This window comes from Diuraphis noxia, unplaced genomic scaffold (genome assembly GCF_037042655.1).
Source record: "Diuraphis noxia isolate RWA-SAM2 unplaced genomic scaffold, SU_Dnox_SAM2 contig0002, whole genome shotgun sequence".
NCBI classification, from domain to species: domain Eukaryota; kingdom Metazoa; phylum Arthropoda; class Insecta; order Hemiptera; family Aphididae; genus Diuraphis; species Diuraphis noxia.
This window is the reverse complement of record NW_028301712.1, coordinates 38,979,880-38,998,702: the sequence shown is the minus strand read 5'-3', so window position 1 is coordinate 38,998,702 and position 18,823 is coordinate 38,979,880. Positions and strand designations below refer to the sequence as shown.

The window sequence follows — 18,823 nt, the reverse complement described above, 5'->3', positions numbered from 1 at the left end:
CTGCCTCACAATGACGAGTGTGGAGTTGTGGCATGCGATTCTATAGGTAATATAGGTCAGGTTACTGGTTCTAGGAATTGACAGGAAATCGGCTAAGAGACATAACATATAGGTTACCTCTTAAATAGTCAAAATATATATACTAAAACCACAAAATTGTACATATAATGCAATATGATATATTATATTATTTATTATATAATATTATAATCAAACGTGAAATTGCATAATTTCGTTTACATGTATGTTTACATAATTATTATATAGGTAGTAAGTTATTTACAAATTATTTTGATCAAAATCGTTGTACTATTAAAAGTCGACGAGTAATATAAAATACAATGAAATATTATTTATAGGTATTTGCACGTACAACATATTACTCAAACGAGATTTACAACAGGTGTACATACCGATAATACGAATATACTATATTTATAAATATTATTATACATATGTTGTACACATACCATATTATACGGGAATAGTCACAAACGAATTTTACATCAAAAAAAAAAAAAAAACTAGACGTTCTTAATTTTTTGTTTCATATAATTAAAAAAAAATTTGACTAGTTATAAAGTTTTTAATTTGAATATTATAAATAATAATAAGGTACCAATATAAATTCACCGGTATATATTTCATTCTCCCATTATATGTTACGCATGATCTTGTATGCCCTACGTGCTCATATTAATTGATTTTCATTTTTCCTTCAAGTTTTTCATAAATGTTAAGCATCTAAAAACTTTTTTCTATATGATAAATAATATCTATTAAAGTTTCATTCAGTATCCATAGGTACGAATATTTTTAATTGCCATTATTTTAAAGTGGTTCGAGCATAGAAAATTCATTTTATTTTTGGTCTGTTCTGCTTTTATGCAATTACGTTTGAGATTTAGGATAAAATACGGATACAATAAATTTTTTTAATTGATGTAAAATGTGTTCGAGGTGTATAATAACAGAAACTTACGACACAAACGCATCAATAATTTCATTAACTATTTACATGATATATACATAGGTACCAACCTAAAAATTGTACAATAATGAATTATGATTAAAGCAAATATCAATTTAATATAGGTACAGCTTTTTGTTGGTTTATACAATATCGAATTACACGTTGTTAAATGGAGAAATTAAGTATTATGTAAAATAATGCAGCTATTCTATAATAATTGTAATAGTATAGTAGTTATACATTATTACATTAATGGGTACATATTAGGGCAGTAATATTATAATAAGAGTCAAGCGAAATCGTATCGAACGCGTATACAGCAGTTAGTGAATAATAATATTTTTGTAATACTAATACAATATTTTAACCATTACAGCGTACAGATAGTATGCGTTATAAACTTATATATAAATTCACGTTATTAAACCGACAATATCTGCAACAAACTACTTCCAAAAGCTCGCATCGTGGAGACGAAATCAGAACGATCGACCAAAACCACGTCGATTACACTTAAAAATTCCACAGAAATATGTTATACTATTGTAAAATGTACAACGACCAATCACCACAAAGTGGCTGATCGCCTTACACGTACAACGAGAGGTTATTGTCTAATAATGATATAGTATTATAAAGATGACAATTGCGTGTAAAAAACTTACAGATGTTGTCGATTTTTCTTGGTACTTACACCAATGATAACTAATGTTTGAAGTATGAAATATTTTTTGTGTAATATTTCAGTAAATGATGAAATATTTCAGGAAAACGTGAAATATTGAAATTTTTTCTAATACAAATATTAATGATGATTATTTATCAATAACCTAACTAAAGAAAACTAACACTATAATAATGATTGATATTTGATTGTTTTATCTAATATTATAAGATTTTGAAGGTAAGTATTATCATGATTATATGAAAAAATAAAAGTTATTAAAAATAAAACAAATTATAGTACTAAAATATTTCATACATTTTAAATATTTTATAAAATGTTTCACAATTTTAAATTTTCAAACACTAATAATAACGTATGGCGCTAGTGACAACTCGTCAATAACGACTAACAAAGACGATATGATCGAAGCTTATTATAATATATAATATATTATTATTAATATCATGATAATGGAGTTATGCTTTATGAGGTAATAACATATTATTACTGATATTATCACCCTGCGGTACATGACATGCAAATACGCTGCGTGAACAACAATATTATACGATACTATAATAATTGCATATGCAAAAATAATAGCATTTAAAAGAGTGATGAGATAAAATATTTCAAATTATCCATTGTACGATACGTATAATAATAATAATATACCTATAATATATACGCTATACGTAACGCGTATCAGAATATCATTATTATAGCACACTACGTACATCGAAGATATAACAAAGATAAACGTAACAGTATATATGTACTAATGCATAGTGCTCGAACGTGTTATTTAAGATGGAAATCAAATGATATTTATAAAACCAATTAGCTAAAACTATAGGTAGATAGGTAATATATGGGACGTTGGCTTTTGTATACTTCAATAATTGAAGCATCACTTATGTAAATAGGATTTTTTTTTATATTAATATTGTGATGCGACTCGATATTCAGCGATGCGTCCCTTTTTAATTCAAGTAGCACATAGGTACCTATTATGTATGTATATATATATATATATATATATATAGGTACAAAGTGGCCTATTGAATTGTCTCTAATTAAACTAACACAGGAAAGTGGGAAATCACGGTGGGTCACTCTGTACATATAATTATTGTAATTCATATAAACTAAAAAAAATATAATAATATTAGACATATATATGATATTACATATGCCATTATAATATTGTTTAAACGTATATAATTTTCGAATATTCGCTGGACGTTACGATTATAATACAAGGATTGAAAAAAATTCAAAAATAATAATAATAATTTATAATACGTATAAAACACACATTGACAGCGCAAACACACACACACAACACACTCACACACACACACACACACACACACAAGATACACATAAATGGGCGACGGACTGTGAGCCGCTGCGATAGATACACGCACGTCCGTCCGTCCGTCCGTCACCTGATAAGCCTAGTCGGCGGACGCGTTTTCCGAAGAGTGACAGCCGGCAGCATGTGGTTCGTGTCTCGATTTGGTGAATTTTTTTTCCTCTCTCTTTCTTTCTCTGTCTCGTCTTCCTGCGGCACAATCATCTCGGTCGCGGCGCGCGACGCGTCTTTCTGGCTTCTCACGCGGACGAGTACAATTTGTTCGTCTGACAGCAGTAGCAGCAGCTCGCCCGTCCCCATCGTCGTCGTCGTCGTCCTATACAGTGCAATATAATATATTTATATATATACACACAAACTGTAAAGAGAATATAAAAAACAACACATATGTCAACACTCTATTGGGGACTAATATAAAATAATATGCCGCCAACTACTTATTCCCGTGTTTATTAATAATAATAATAATATTATATTTGCCGCGCGCGACTCGTGACAAGGTGGTTAATGGTTATTAACAGTATATACACCGATGCTGCTCATATACGACAAGGGTTCGAGTGCAGTTTAGTGAGTGTAGAGAGCGATGATAGTGGTAGGGGTAGGAGATCTGACGATTCGTCCGAGACGTGAGGATATACCTATAGCAAATAAGGAAATCTCTTAAAATTAAAATTAAAATAAATACCAATATAAGTACTATACGCGTAAATTAAGATATGCTATACTATACATTCTATATAAATGTTTTTCATAATATAATAGTATCAATATTTAATTTTTCATCATACTACGTTAACTCGACAAAGTTACAGTTGAAAAATAAAATATTTTGAGTGCATAATATTGAATTACATTGCTTAGAAAACTATTTTAAGATAAAAATACAGTAAGTACCTGCTCAATAAGCACACACGAGAAGATTAAAAGTTATAAAATCCTTTTTAATATAAGTATATATAATATAATAAGGATTCTATAAAAAATTACTTATAGCTATTTATAAATAGTTAATAATACAATAAATTTTGAAAAAAAGTTATGCCAAAGTTTAATTTAATTCATTTAAAATTACTTTCGCTGAATTAAAAAGTCAAAATTAACATTTTATAAATTATAATATCTTGTTGTTTAATTTACACACACATAATAGAACAAGTATACAACTATATGCCGAGTAGTTTTAGACATTTTATTAGGCCAATATAGGTTCTATATGATTACGTTTTAGTTATATTTTATACCATTTGAGGATTTATTTATTTTAGTAGAAATATAGAATTAATTTGAGAAACGTTTAGGTATTTTATTTCTGCAGTTAAAAATGTTTGGTTTTTATGCATTTACTCGTAGCGATCCATTAAACATTAAAAAAAAAAAACTATTTAGATATTTTATTGTAACACTAATTGTTGTTACAGTGCATGTAAGTAGTATATATTTGTATGTTCACAGCCAGCTTTTCCACGGTAAAATTTTTTTTTCAAGGGGAAAATTCCCTCTTGGAGCACACTGATTTACCGCGTAACACAATACGGTGATTACACAAGATTGTCCACCTATTTGCCCCTTACACAAAAATATTTACCGTATCAACTATTTTTCCCCTTTTTTTAAAATTTTTTCAATCAAATATCGCTAATTTTTATAAAAATTATATTTCAAGTAAAGAACACAAATTATTTAATAAACTAAATAAAATTAAAATAAACTAAATTAAATAATTTGTGTTCTTTACTTGAAATATAATTTTTATAAAAATTAGCGATATTTGATTGAAAAAATTTAAAAAAAAGGGGAAAAATAGTTGATACGGTAAATATTTTTGTGTAAGGGGCAAATAGGTGGACAATCTTGTGTAATCACCGTATTGTGTTACGCGGTAAATCAGTGTGCTCCAAGGGGGAATTTTCCGCTTGAAAAAAACATTTTACCGTGGAAAAGCTGGCTGTGAACATACAAATATATACTACTCATGTAAATTAGAAAATGGATAAAAGGATTAAACATTTATATATATAAATATGAACTATAAATGCATAATATTATCTATTTTGTGTACCTATATTTAGAGTCTATCCTAACGTTGGATCTTTAAGTGAACCTAATCAACTTATAGATAATTTTTAATAGACGAATATTATGACATAATGTAACGATTAACTATATATTCTGTCACAATATTTTTTTATCTACCTTTTATTTATATATAACACACTAACAGGGTTATAAATAGTTGATGACGTATTGTTCAATTGTAATTTTTCTGATTTTGCTTTCATGAGTGAAAATATTTTCCTTTTACTGTATAATAATGTATTATATATTAAATTAAACATTAAAGGCATGGTATCATATTGTATGTAATTGTTTATATTATGTTTAATTGCATATCTATATGTATAAATGTCTACCTACATAAATATAAAATCGTATGATGATTCATAAAATATTATAATATACCTATTTAAGTAATATATTCATTGGTTTATTTGAAAGTACCTACACCTCAGGAAGCATATAGGTATAATAAAAGTTATAGTAAAACGTCTTAAGTTCAACTAAGTCTAAATTATGAATGTATTTATAATTAAATATTTCTTTCAATTGAACAATCGAGTAAAATAACCGCTGTTATTGTACAATAGATTTTAATCTAAAGTGTTTTATTATTAGTATACTAATTAGTAATTACTAATCATGGTTGATTCACGCGTGAGCTATTACTTAGGTATCCGTTCTACATCCTATTGATATATATAAGTTGATTAGTTACGCGTTCATCAATGAAATGACTCAAAAGAGTAAGAATTAATACACTACAATATAGGTTTAAGTGCCGATACTATATATAGTAAAAAATCGGTTTAATTAATAATTATACAACAATCTGATATATGTATGTATACGATTTTCATTATAGTCAACAACTATATGGGTGTAAACTAATATTTACTCGTAATAAATATGTTCATTGATTGTTAATTTATTTATACTAAAATAGAAATAGGTATTGAAAAAAACAGAAAAAGAAATTATATTGTATACATCGACTGAGGAATCTGTTTAATGTTTTTATTAATTATATTTTTATCATTTTAAGCTTTATTATGTATCTAGGTATATATCATCATATTTGTTATTTTTGGGAGAAAAATATAATCATTAACCAATAATTATAAAGTCGGTCCATCTCCATACGATGATAGTTAGTCTCGCGATAGTTATTATCGTGATAGTAGGTACTATATCGAATACCTACTTTGTGTGATCACGTTAATGGTAAATATCAAACTATTGTGAGAGCAGCTCTTGTATTATCATATACGCATGCAAGATAGTTGAGAGCTACTATCACGATAGCGATTATCGAGAGAGTATCTACCATCATGTGGATCCTGCTTAACTTTGAATATTGATATTACTAATGTATTGTATATATTATCTATAGATAACAATAATGTATTTATGTACTTACGTTAAAGTTGTGACGAAAACTTGACGGTTGAATTGCCGTCGTGTGGCTGTTGTTGTTGCTGCTGCTGTTGTTGCTGCTGTTGCTGCTGCTGAAGTTGATAGTAATTGTGTAGCTGTGTGTGGGTGCCAGGGCTAGAGTGCTGTGAGTTGCGGAACCCACAGCTAGTTGCCGTGGCTGCGGCCACCGGGTTTGGCACGACGGCGTCAAAAAAGTCAGACGGATCGGCGCTGTACCAACCAGGTGCCCGGTGATGGCCCGCTGCGGCCGCTGCGGCTGCTGCCACGTATTGGTGATGGTGCGAGGCGAACTCGTCTCCATGATTGTGGTGATGGTCACCGGTAGCGGCTGCGGCTGCTGCAGCGGCGGCCGCGGCTGCTGGAGTGGTCATGTACCTGTGATGATGATGGTGCAGGTGGTTGCCCGTGGCAGCCGACGGTGAATCGTCCTGGTGATCGTTGTCGTACTGTAGGTGATGGTGGTGCTGATGGTACGCGGGAGGAGGTGGCGGTGGTGGTGCCGATGACGACGTGGGGCCACCGGACGTCGGCGGCGCGGCCGGCTCACCACCGGCTGACTGGTGCGGTGTGGACGGCGGCGGTACGCCCGGCTCCTTTTTCGGTTGTTTGTTGCAGTCGACCTGCATCAGTTCCTTGACGCCACCACCACCACCGTGCAACAGCAACTTGCACTGTTCTTCTGTAACCTTCTTCAGCATGAGTTCCTGCTGCCGCTTGATGGCCTCCTCCTTTTCCTTGAGTGCGTCCTTCTTCTTAAACCTTCTCCGGCGTCGCAGGTATGACCCGTTGTCGAACATGTTGTACGAATCCGGGTCAAGCGTCCAATAGCTGCCCTTGCCCGGCTTCTTGTCGTCACGCGGCTGTTTGACGAAACACTCGTTCAGGCTCAAGTTGTGCCGGATCGAATTCTGCCAACCTTGCTTGTTCTCCCGGTAGTACGGGAATCGCTCCATGATGAACTGGTAGATACCGTTGAGCGTGCACCGTTTGTCCGACGCGTTCTGTATGGCCATTGCTATCAGGGCGATATACGAGTACGGTGGCTTGACCATGTCCTTAGCGGCGGCTGCGGCTGCTGACACCACGTGATGGTGGTGATGATGGTGTGACGCCTGGTAACCAGCCGCCGGGTTGTATCCATACCGGGCGTATTGCTCGTACGCGGCCGGATACGCGGCCGGGTTGGACGTTCCCGGGTACATGCCCGTCCGGTAGTACGCGTTTTGGTCGCCGAACAGCGTATGCATGATGCTATTTGTTGATTATTGTCTAATGCAATAGTACCACTCACGCCTTATACGACGACGATGAAGTTATTAATATTATGCGTTGTGTATCGGCGAAAACGACAAAAGTTTATTTTTTATTTTTATTATTATTGTTATTATTAATCCTAGTCTAATCAATATTATAAATATCGGTCGATAGGTGTTGTGCGTGAGTGTATATTTATATATATATATATGTTAATGTATATTTACCCTTTCGCGGGTCGTCCGTACTAGAGAAACACGCGAGACGCCGACGGTCTTTCCGTGGAAATGTTTGCAATGAAAACAATACGCAACGACAACAAACCCGCGCGCGCGCGGACTGACTGTGTACCGCCGCGCAAACGAAAACAACCCGAAAAAATTATTACACTGTCGCCGGCACGCACCACCGTCACCGCGTAACCGTCAGCTCAGTCGCATTCGTAGTCGCAGTCGCAGTCGTCATCACGCCCGCACGTCGCTGAGTGCGTACGACGCGGTCAGCCGCCACCCCCGGACGTCCGTAGAGCGGTCTCCGGTTGGCCGAGCACCGGCACGCCCACCGTCCAACCGGGCTGTCTCCTCCCCGCACGCGCAGACGACAAGCCGCTAGGCCACGGGGTGCGGCGCCGTCACCTTCTCACCCATCCCACTATACCGGCCGGCCGACGACGTGACCACACCGCGCTGTGGTATGCGCGCGCGGTCTGCTTCCGCCGCAGAGGGATAGGCTATAGCCGTGGCCACTTTATGGTAGGTACGTGTAGTAATATTATATTATTCTATGATTTCGTGAAACGGCCGCCGCCGAGGATCGGAAAATCGCGTCGCGCACGCGAGGGTGCGGCGGTGGTGACCCGGGGAAAACGAGGAGAAAAACCGACACCGCCGTCGTCGAGACGGACTGTCATCGTCCGCGCACGCCACGCGCGCGTATGCGCTTTTACGCACGGCTCGAACTTTTTATCGCGATATTATATTTATCTATATATGATCCGCTAAAAAGTTTTGGTATTCGTATGATTATAAGTTCCGATTCGTATTTATATTGTCGTGTGTGTGTGTGCAATTTTTGTAGGAAGAGTTTCCGACGCTGCTTAATGGTTTTTCTTATGCAATTACCGCGATTTGACTTGTTCATTATCATCGAAATTCAAATGCTTCCCAACGGCATAGTACACAGAATTTAATGTGTTGTAGGTATGTAAGATTTTTTACCATCTGACAATGGTTATTCGTTTTATAGGTATCATATATATTACCTATACATAAAAGATAGCAGGCGAGTATTGTAAAATACGTGCACTAAAGTATTATAAACTATAATAATATTTAATATTATGCCTTAAATATGACATAAGCTATTATTTACTGCGAATATATATATTATAAATATGATTATAATTAGTGATAACAAAACTAAATATATTTATTTATGGCTATTTCCGTGTTGAATTTATAGAGATTTATAAGATAAGTGATTATAAAATATATACTAGCTCATTACTCGACAGTCGATATGCGTATTATATGTATATACCATCATTGTCCAGATTTTTGTAGGGATTTGATAAATATGAATTTGATAACATATGATAACATATACGTATATAAGTATATTTATGTATAACATATATGTATAAAAAAAATATTCAAGACTTAAATGGACGTAACATAATACCTATAAATGAAAATAATAAATTGTAATTGTAAATTTTATGTAAATTTTTTAATACTTTAGAATTTAGTTTTTAAAAACAAATTATGTAAATAGGTATAGGTGTTATTCCATTTATAATCAAGTGTTTTAAAGCATTAAGGTTAAATTATTAATGAAATATCACGATTTTATATTGAAACGTTCAACTTGTAATTTGTAAATTACATTATATTTATGCATAGCATTAATGTTGTGGATACGTGTATAATTTATACTATTTTATAGTAAAGAATTTATTGCTACTGAGAATAATTAAAATTGTATACCTACTGCCCTCCTAAAGAGTACCTAATGTTGCAATATAATATATAGGTAGTAAGAACCAAAATGCTAGAAAATATTTTTTGATTTATTCATTTTTCATCCTAATACTATTTTTTTTTATTATTATTATTATTATTGATGTTTAGAATACAGCTCGGCAGCACAGGCCATTAGCAATAGTTACAAATTATTCATATTGTTATACATAATATATTACACATTTACAACTATATTAGATGATAACCGCGTGCTTGGCATATAGGGTGATCTTCTTTTGTCATAAGGAATCCATGGGTAAGTCTGGTGTGGCCTATTCTCAGTCGATTTAAGATAATCTCTACTGTTCGTGATAGATTTGGGTTTTCCTATCTAAATGTTGTGTTTATTATCCTATTTAGTTTAGTAGTCATACTATTCCAGGAGAGATGCTATTTTTTACGAAGAAGTGAATTGATGTGGGATTTAAAATCGTTATAGTATTAATTAACGGTCATATTTGGTAGTTTTTTTCTTCAAAATCGGTGTACAGTGAATTATTATTTGTTTTTTTTTTTCAAATTGATTTGATTAATTGTACATATTATTGATTTTTACTATCCAGCGCAGTATATCCCCACTATATATTTCTATTTGTTTAAATATCGTCAAAGATATTAGATTATTAAATATTCACATAATTAATTTTACTATGCATTTCTATTTTGTAGGAAAAAATAGGTATATAGGTACATTAAAATTGCATAAGAAATTTGCCTATATCTTGTTATATGTGTGTAATTTATAGATTAATATGATGTTTGTACAAATGTACAATTGTAATTTGTTTTAATGTCAGTACGTAATTATACTACCTATACATTATATTTTATACGGACACTATCATTACTATCAATATTATCTATAGATTGTATACGATAAATTCGTAATATGTTATCATTAGTTGAATTGTAATAACTACCCTGATATTTATTTAACTCATTGAATATTTGAATATATATATATATACATATAAATTAAAAATACAAACATACGTATAGCCGTATAGGTATATAATAATATGTAAATATGACACTGTGTAACTGATGCTATAAGTATTTGACTAATGATTTAAAGAGGTTAATTATATTTTATTTTCAAATGACTTCGAAATAATACATAAGTTCTTACAATTTATTATATTATAAGGGTAAAATAGTAAATGCGTCTTTATATTTTAGTGGATTTATTTGTTTATACATGTTTTTCGTGATATTAATATCATAATATTATAGTATATACCTACCTATATGCGGTGTTTAGACAGTATAATATACTACAGTTTGTCAGTATAAAACTAGATGAATATTAGTCTTATAAATATTTATCATATTTATTATACCACTTTGTTTTTCTACTTTATATTATTTAAATAGATAAACTATTCAAAGTTTTGTTTATATGTATTATAATAATGTAGTGTAAACAATACAAACAAGTAACAAAGATGTGCACAAAGATGTGCAGTTTTTAGTATGTTAGTATAATATGAATTTTTACCTTGAAAATTAAATGTATGTACTATAATATTGTGACGACCGATAACGTAACTGCAGATATTTGTATACAATTATTATATTCGTTAATTTATATTTAGTATAATACTGCAGGTACATGTATTTTGTGCATTTAAAGATATGATCTAGTTATAGTATAAGGTATATCTATCATATACCTTATAAATTATAATATATTTATGTAAATTGTATTCATACAATATTACGACATATAATATGGCGTGTGCAAAACCAAAAGTGATTGCAAAAATGCTGTGCCGAGAATCAATACAAATTGTTGAATGGTTATCACGATAGATGGTTTTTTACTATTATATAATCTATATTATAAGAGTATAGAACTATATTAGTATATATATAATAATTTTTTACTATAGTTCTTAAAAAACATTTTTTCGTTCAAATATATTTAAATTAAATCTCGTACTTATAAATGAAAATCTCAAATTAGTCCAATTATTATGTTAATATATAATATTTTAGATTTTATTAATATTATCATATTAGGTATAATATATTATTTAGGTATACGATATAGGTACACTTATATTTACACATAAGTATATTATATTCTTCCACTTGCAATAATTATATTTTATATTGTATTTATACTTCTTTAATATTGTCATAATCATATCCAGATATTCTGCATTAAACAAGGAATTTGTTGTCACTTGTCTGAATAATTTACAGTTCATCATCACTTTTTTAAATTTATTTTCCACGTACATTATTGAAATATAATATCTAATAGCTACAAATATTGAAGTCTGTATGAAAAAATAACTTTAAAAAAAAATTAAATAGTCTACCGATCAATTTATTTTTTAATGTCAACTCGTTTTGAATAAAAAAATCCACTTAGAACCTAAACGAAATGCTTTTGAATGAACCATTTGTCTGTATAGAACTATAGATCCAATTGCGGGTTTATGTATACCAGTAAATGTACTGACATTATAATATTATGTTATGGCAATATTTTTGGAATATTCTTATTACCTTTCGAGCTTAGTCAAACTTCCGACGCTAAATATAGAAAACTATCGAATTACTTCCAAGTCGTCGTATCAAGGATATACAGACATATTATTATAATAAAGGTATTAGCTAGTACCAAGGTGCCAAAAAAACTCTGTGTGAGTATGTACAGTAAATATTATATTATACATTTGTACAATAATAGATAACGGAAGTCATTCGCGGCGAAGGATTAACATCTTCCGGTCCCTACCGAAATGCGCTGGCTCCCATATCATCTTGGCCCTTTGTCGGCGTTTTCGCTAATCTCGCGGATTACGATGAACGTGACATTTGCTACGGCGGCAAAATTCCTTTGACAAAAACGAAGATCAACCACTTTAACACATCATAATTAATAATATAAAGTATTATATTAATTATCAGTCGGGATAACCAGCTTCACGCGAAACCGCGGCCGCATGTGTTTCGGCACATATGATATACATTGACATAATGATTTCGTTGATGGAATTATTGCAGCAATCATCTTGTCACAATAATATATTATCACTGTATCTTTGTACTCTACTCCAAAGTGCCGATATACTTAAATTATTCACAATAACTAATTTGTTCGGTGTCTAATTACAACTCAAATATTACAACATAGAGGAAGGATTAGAGATTAGAAAAAAATTATTTAATAATAATTATAGCTCCTAATTGTCAATTAAACATAATGGAACAAAATAAACAATGTTATCGCATATTATTAAAGTTTGTTAAACTCTACACTGCAGTTGAAGTATAAAATGCAAACCAGAAAATATTTAACACCAAATAATTAAGCAGAAGTTTGTTAGTTAGATAAGTTTGTACGTGTTGCAGAGCATTTGAAACAATGATATGTTATATTGTTGCCATTAGACTATAAGGTAGAGTAGACTAAGAAGAAACATACAAAATGCTATAGTGGTTTGGTAAAAACCAAAGCAGAACACAAATCTGGACGCTGAAGAGAAGGACTGAAAAGTTCTGTGCTATGTGTAGTTCACTGTCTCCCAAATAAACTTCATTGATTACATGGCGTTTTGTCATTTTATACTATACAGGGTGATTCTTTTATCAAACAACACTCATTATTTAAAAAAGTATTGACTTTTTTCAATTTTTTTTTTTTTCAAAATTGTAGATTTACACTCTTCTTGAATTGTTTATTATTTTTATATTTTTCACCCTTATATTTATTATATACACCACCATCAACTTTTGATTTTCAAATGGTAACCTATACTTCAAATTTCATAATTTAATAAAGCTATTTTTTTAATTAATTATTACGTTAAAATTTTGAATTTAGCGCTAGTAGTTTATGAGTTATAGGTATTTAAAGTTTAGATTGGGAGAGTGGAGTGGTACGGGGTTACCCCGCAAAATGTTTGTCCACTACTCCGCTTGTCTAAACTTTAAATACTTATAACTCATAAACTACTAGTCCTAAATTCGATTTTTATGTATCAAAATTTTTAGAAAAATATTCTGCTTTGGAATATGAAATTAAAAAACTATGTTGCCATTCAAAAAAGTAAAAAACTTAAAAAATGATAAGGATAAAAAATATTTAAAAATATAATTTTTTAATAAAAGCGTTGGTTTTTTAACAACTTGAAACTATGTAAAACAATATTTTGAAAAAAGTCAATACTTTTATAAATAATGAGTGTTGTTTGATAAACGAATCACCCTGTATAAATTTGAATAATAACCATGAGTGAATAATCACAATCGGAAGCAAATATAATATCATAATAATATATATATATATATTATTAAATGTATATACATGATTGTGTTAGCCAATTCTATTCAAATATGAAAACCTTCCTTGGAATACACGTGCATGCATATAATATGGTACCACTATACATTTTAAAATTAATCTTATTTAATTAATGTTAGTACCATTTGTTATGGTAATTTTATTTATTTTATAGTATTATTAAATAATATATAACAATCCTTTTCTGTGTACACAGGTCAAATTTCCGTAATTCATTATTGTACTTATTAGTTATAGGTATTGTGCATATAATATGTTAATAAGCTGTGTGATAAATTATTATTGTATGTACCTAATTGTTCGATAATACTTCAAAAATTAAATAAATAATTACGGTTATATTTAATTAACGGTAAACCCAATTTGCGTGGTCACACAGTCAGTCCTGCATAGGTATATGTTGTGTGTATAAAATATGTAACAAAGGGATAAGAAGCATAAACATATGTTAACGTTTGATTTTAAATTACCAATTGAAGAATAATAATATAATATGATAAAATACTTGTATTGTGAATTTCGATACATTCACCTGTAACTGGACGATTAAAATAAAACGCGTGATATTCCAACATTTTTTCTTAAATTCACATTATTGCACTCAGTTCTTACAACGCAGTTATACACTTATACTATACAAGGATTTTTACATTCTCCATTGTTTATTTTTTTAGAGTAGAAATTAGTATTCTTTTTATTTTACTGAAATGGTTGCAGCTAGTTGCATACCTATAAATTGATATTATGCAGTAATCATATGATTGGATATAATTCTAACTCGTGGTTTAAAATCATAACCACATGTATTATATTTACTTTTGCTAACGATTAAAGTAAAATTAAATTAAATTAATCTAAGAAAAAATTTACTTATTAGTTCTTATTAGTTATTACCAATCATCCAAAAGTTTAAAATTTAAAATTAAATATTTTGTTTTTTTTTTTTTTTTTTTTGAACAATATTACACCAAAAATTAAATATCAAATTGAACAGTTTGAATTTTGAATCATGTTGATATATTTATGGACAACGAAATGTTCGTGGTAATCTAGTTTAATATATATTTTCAGAGAATAAATTTAATTTAATATACGATGTATGAGTATTGAAATAATACAATTACATATACATATAGGTACTTGTAGGTATTATATTAAACAAGTGTATTTAAAAATGACAACCTTTTAAATAATTGTGATTGCTCAAATCTTTTTGGATGTAACTTGCAGCAGTAAGTGCGATTCACCCACGCCGATATCTGAAACTCGATCTAAAACTCAAGCCGTTGACGTCTGTTGTCTTTCTCTCTGATTCCAAAGGCGTTCGGAACGCTCAGGACTCGGTTCTCTAGCGCGAGCTTGTACATTTCTAATATATTGTTCTCCAAATCAATCTACTAGTTTTGGAGCCTATTCAATACAAATAAACAATCAAATCTTTCCTCTTTATAATATTAGTGTAGATGTAGATAGTGTAGATAAAGCACACGATGGTATAATTATTATTGTATATATTAAATATTGATACTTATATTATATGAAATTAATTCATATTTATTTTATAGATTTTAACAATTAACGATAAAACTTATAAAAAGACTACATGGAAGTCATTACCATAAGCGACCTGGAAGTATTTCGATGAAGAGAGCTTCGCCACCACACCCACATAATTTTAATGAACAAGAAGTTTACAATAATTTTTTTCCGCGTAAGTTAAAGTTAAAACAATAATACATTTTTAAATATGTAGTTGGTTTTTGAATAAATTATATGCTATTGTCGATGATCTTAAAAGGTTCATTTTCGTGGTTTACGAATCAATTTGGTTTTCACGTACCGCGCCGTGAACTAAAATCGACGTTTATATGTCTGTTGAATTGCCTACTCGGTGTCCCCGAGGTATGTTCCGATTTATATTGAGAAAGAAAAACTATAATTCATCTGCGTTGATTCAATAATTGTTCAACGATTGCTTTTAAACTTCAATAATACATTTTTTATATATATATATATATTTGTATATTCACTGTATAGTCACAAGTGAGAACGAACATCGACCCAAAGGTCGGCCTTTTGGCTTTTGATCATTTAAATGTATTATTGGCATTGATGATCGACACGTTTAATTTGGGATCGGTGTCGACATGTCAACCATATCAAATACGGTTGACACATATCAAAGAATTTTTTTTTACTCGATGCTTGTTCTATATGATCGCTTCCTTATAGCGTGTAAATAAAATAAAATTGTTTTGAAGCAAAAGGTATTTTTCTAAATTGATCTCATTGTGTAATAATTGTATAATAGTATAGGTAATGGGCACAAAACCTTCCCAAGGTCTCATGGTACCAACCCAATACTTTACAATTAAAATATAACCGATTTTCTTTTGAGTATAATATTAATTATTAACAATAAATCTGATCTATATTATCTTATTAAAATCAATCTTCCTTGATTATATTATTATTATTATTTCCTTGATTTTAGGTTTTATTAATTACAAGAATATGAATATTATGTAAGGACTTCTCGGACCCTTATGTGTTATCAACACTATTTGTTTCTTTAGTCAGATCTAAGCTTGAATGTTATACTGGCTTTTGTCTATTTTTTCAAAGATTTGTATAATCAATGTTTAGTAAATGTTCAAATTGTTTTCTCATAAGTATACTCATTACCAATCATGATTGTTGGATGCATTTTAATCTTTTAAGCTTATCAAATGTAAAGAAGTTGAATGACTTTAATATAATTATCTTTTGAAATTGAGATATAGTCTGCTAAAACTGTTGTTATATCGAATGCAATTATTTTACTAATGTTATTTGTTTTTCTATTTAGGTACATTCTCGTATACAAAATTTTTATTAATTGTAATTGGGTTTTTATCTGTACATAAATAGTTAAATACATTTTTATTCATCGAACTGTGTTAATTTTAAGAAAGATATATATATATATATTATAATATTGTATATTATATTGTAATATAATATGTTATACGATATATTAGGCGATCGATGCTTATAGTACCTATATACCTACAATACAAAATATTATTGTGTTATTGATAATGTTTTTAGATAATCTAAATTAGTTCTACTAATTACAATCGTAATAAGTAGAGTTAAAAAAATATAAAAAATAAAAATGATCGACTATAATTTATATTGCCTATGTAATATATGTTTAATAATATATACGATATTACGATATATACACACGACGTATAAAGAGATACAAATAGCAGGTATACATTATTTTCTTAATTCAAACTTGAGAGGTTGTTTTTAATCTATAGCCTAAATTATTTTTTAATACTTAAATCTATATTTAGTAGAAAATTAAACAACAATAACGTTACAAATTTGTCGATAGAAAGTTATTTTTTAAAAACTTACTGCCTTATGTATATTACAAAATTAATTTAAAACTAGATATGTCATGTTTATAATAGAAATATGTTCCTAATTCTTATTAGGTATGCATACGTGATCACATTTGATCACAATCGTAACTTCCAAGTCCTTCTATTGGTTGGTTAGGTTAAGGTCATGCTACAAAATTAGCAAAGATGTTTCATAGTATGTATTCTTCGCCAGGCAGCTTTGCACTTCGCAGTTCAGATGACTGTTAGCAGTATGATATGATTGAACTGCGCAGAGCTGCGTACAATGCAGTCTGTTCAGAGTATCGTTCTGTATAAATCGCAAACACGACGATGAGTGCAGCTGATACACGAGCAGAGTATAAAAATATATGTTTTCATAATATTATATATCAAATATAATACCTTTTAATATCGATGCGTGTTCGGCGGTCGTGGTGGCAGTGGCGTATTGAATTATTTAATAGGACCAATCAAATTAATACGGTCGGTTAAAAAAACATCGAGGGTCCGCGGCTTACTCTGAACCGCACTCGGTGTGGAAGGGTAGGTCGGTGATGGTAGCTAGGGTATAGAGAGACAAGATAGGGTGAACCGGGGGTGCCTATTATTCGGAACGGTTGCAAACGTTGCGGCTTGACGGCTTTATGCGCTGCGGTTGTTTGTTCAGCGCGGCCGTCTTGTTTATTTTGCACCGCGCGCTGCACGCACCACCGTCAACGTCACAGCTATCCCAACCCCCGTACCCAAAAGCCGTATATAATATACTCGCACGCCCCGGAATATTACTTTATATTATATAATGTCATATGCACACCTATACTGTAGCCTTACACACAACATAGTACACACACACATCCACGCGCATGTCTACGCGCACATCTTCGTCGAAACGAAATAATCATATATTATAATCCCATTGCTACTCTCAAAACGTAGAAAGTCGACTTTTTTGTACACATATAGGTATATTATTGAGATAACTGCAAATGTATGTGCGAATAAAAGATACGAAGTATAGGTAATGTATACACTCGGTCACACAGGTTGGATGTATGCATAGGTATTATACTATTATGTAATATTACTACTATATATAATAAATATTATAGAGGCATGTTTATATCATGCAATATTATAATAGAGCATTATATATGTATTGTTATACGCAGCTCGTTAAATTGTGTTGTATTGAAATAACAATTCATGCGTTTACTATATGTATATAATAGAAACCATGCGTGTATTCGTATATACTATATACAATGTATGTGCCTGTCAGTCCCGACGTTCTCTACGAAAGATAACTATGTACATATTAT

At 30.9% G+C, this 18,823-nt stretch overlaps 2 protein-coding genes across 4 annotated transcripts in view; one reads left to right on the top strand and one right to left on the bottom strand.

The window, feature by feature from the left end:
• Window positions 1-217: 217 nt before the first annotated feature.
• Window positions 218-8,238, bottom strand: LOC107168451 (uncharacterized). Its single transcript, XM_015517863.2, has 2 exons — window positions 6,497-8,238; window positions 218-3,334 (listed from the first exon to the last, which is right to left on the bottom strand). The coding sequence occupies exon 1, from the start codon at window positions 7,758-7,760 to the stop codon at window positions 6,498-6,500; it is 1,263 nt and encodes a 420-aa protein (XP_015373349.1). The 5' UTR covers window positions 7,761-8,238; the 3' UTR covers window positions 218-3,334; window position 6,497.
• A 197-nt stretch (window positions 8,239-8,435) lies between these two features.
• The window catches only part of MnM (myomesin and myosin binding protein), a 31,500-nt gene continuing 21,112 nt past the window's right edge, over window positions 8,436-18,823 (top strand). The window contains exons 1-3 of one of the 3 annotated variants that reach the window (XM_089218853.1): window positions 8,436-8,519; window positions 8,845-8,966; window positions 15,672-15,817. The gene's annotated coding sequence lies outside the window, so the exon portion shown is untranslated. Of the gene's footprint in view, window positions 8,520-8,542; window positions 8,967-15,671; window positions 15,818-18,823 lie in introns of those variants that run through there. The other 2 variants (XM_089218854.1, XM_015517864.2) reach the window with 2 other exon arrangements.

What these genes read in the sequence shown, in the direction of transcription:
- LOC107168451 (XM_015517863.2), bottom strand. Translation starts at nt 7,760, where the DNA reads ATGCATACGCTGTTCGGCGACCAAAACGCGTACTACCGGACGGGCATG.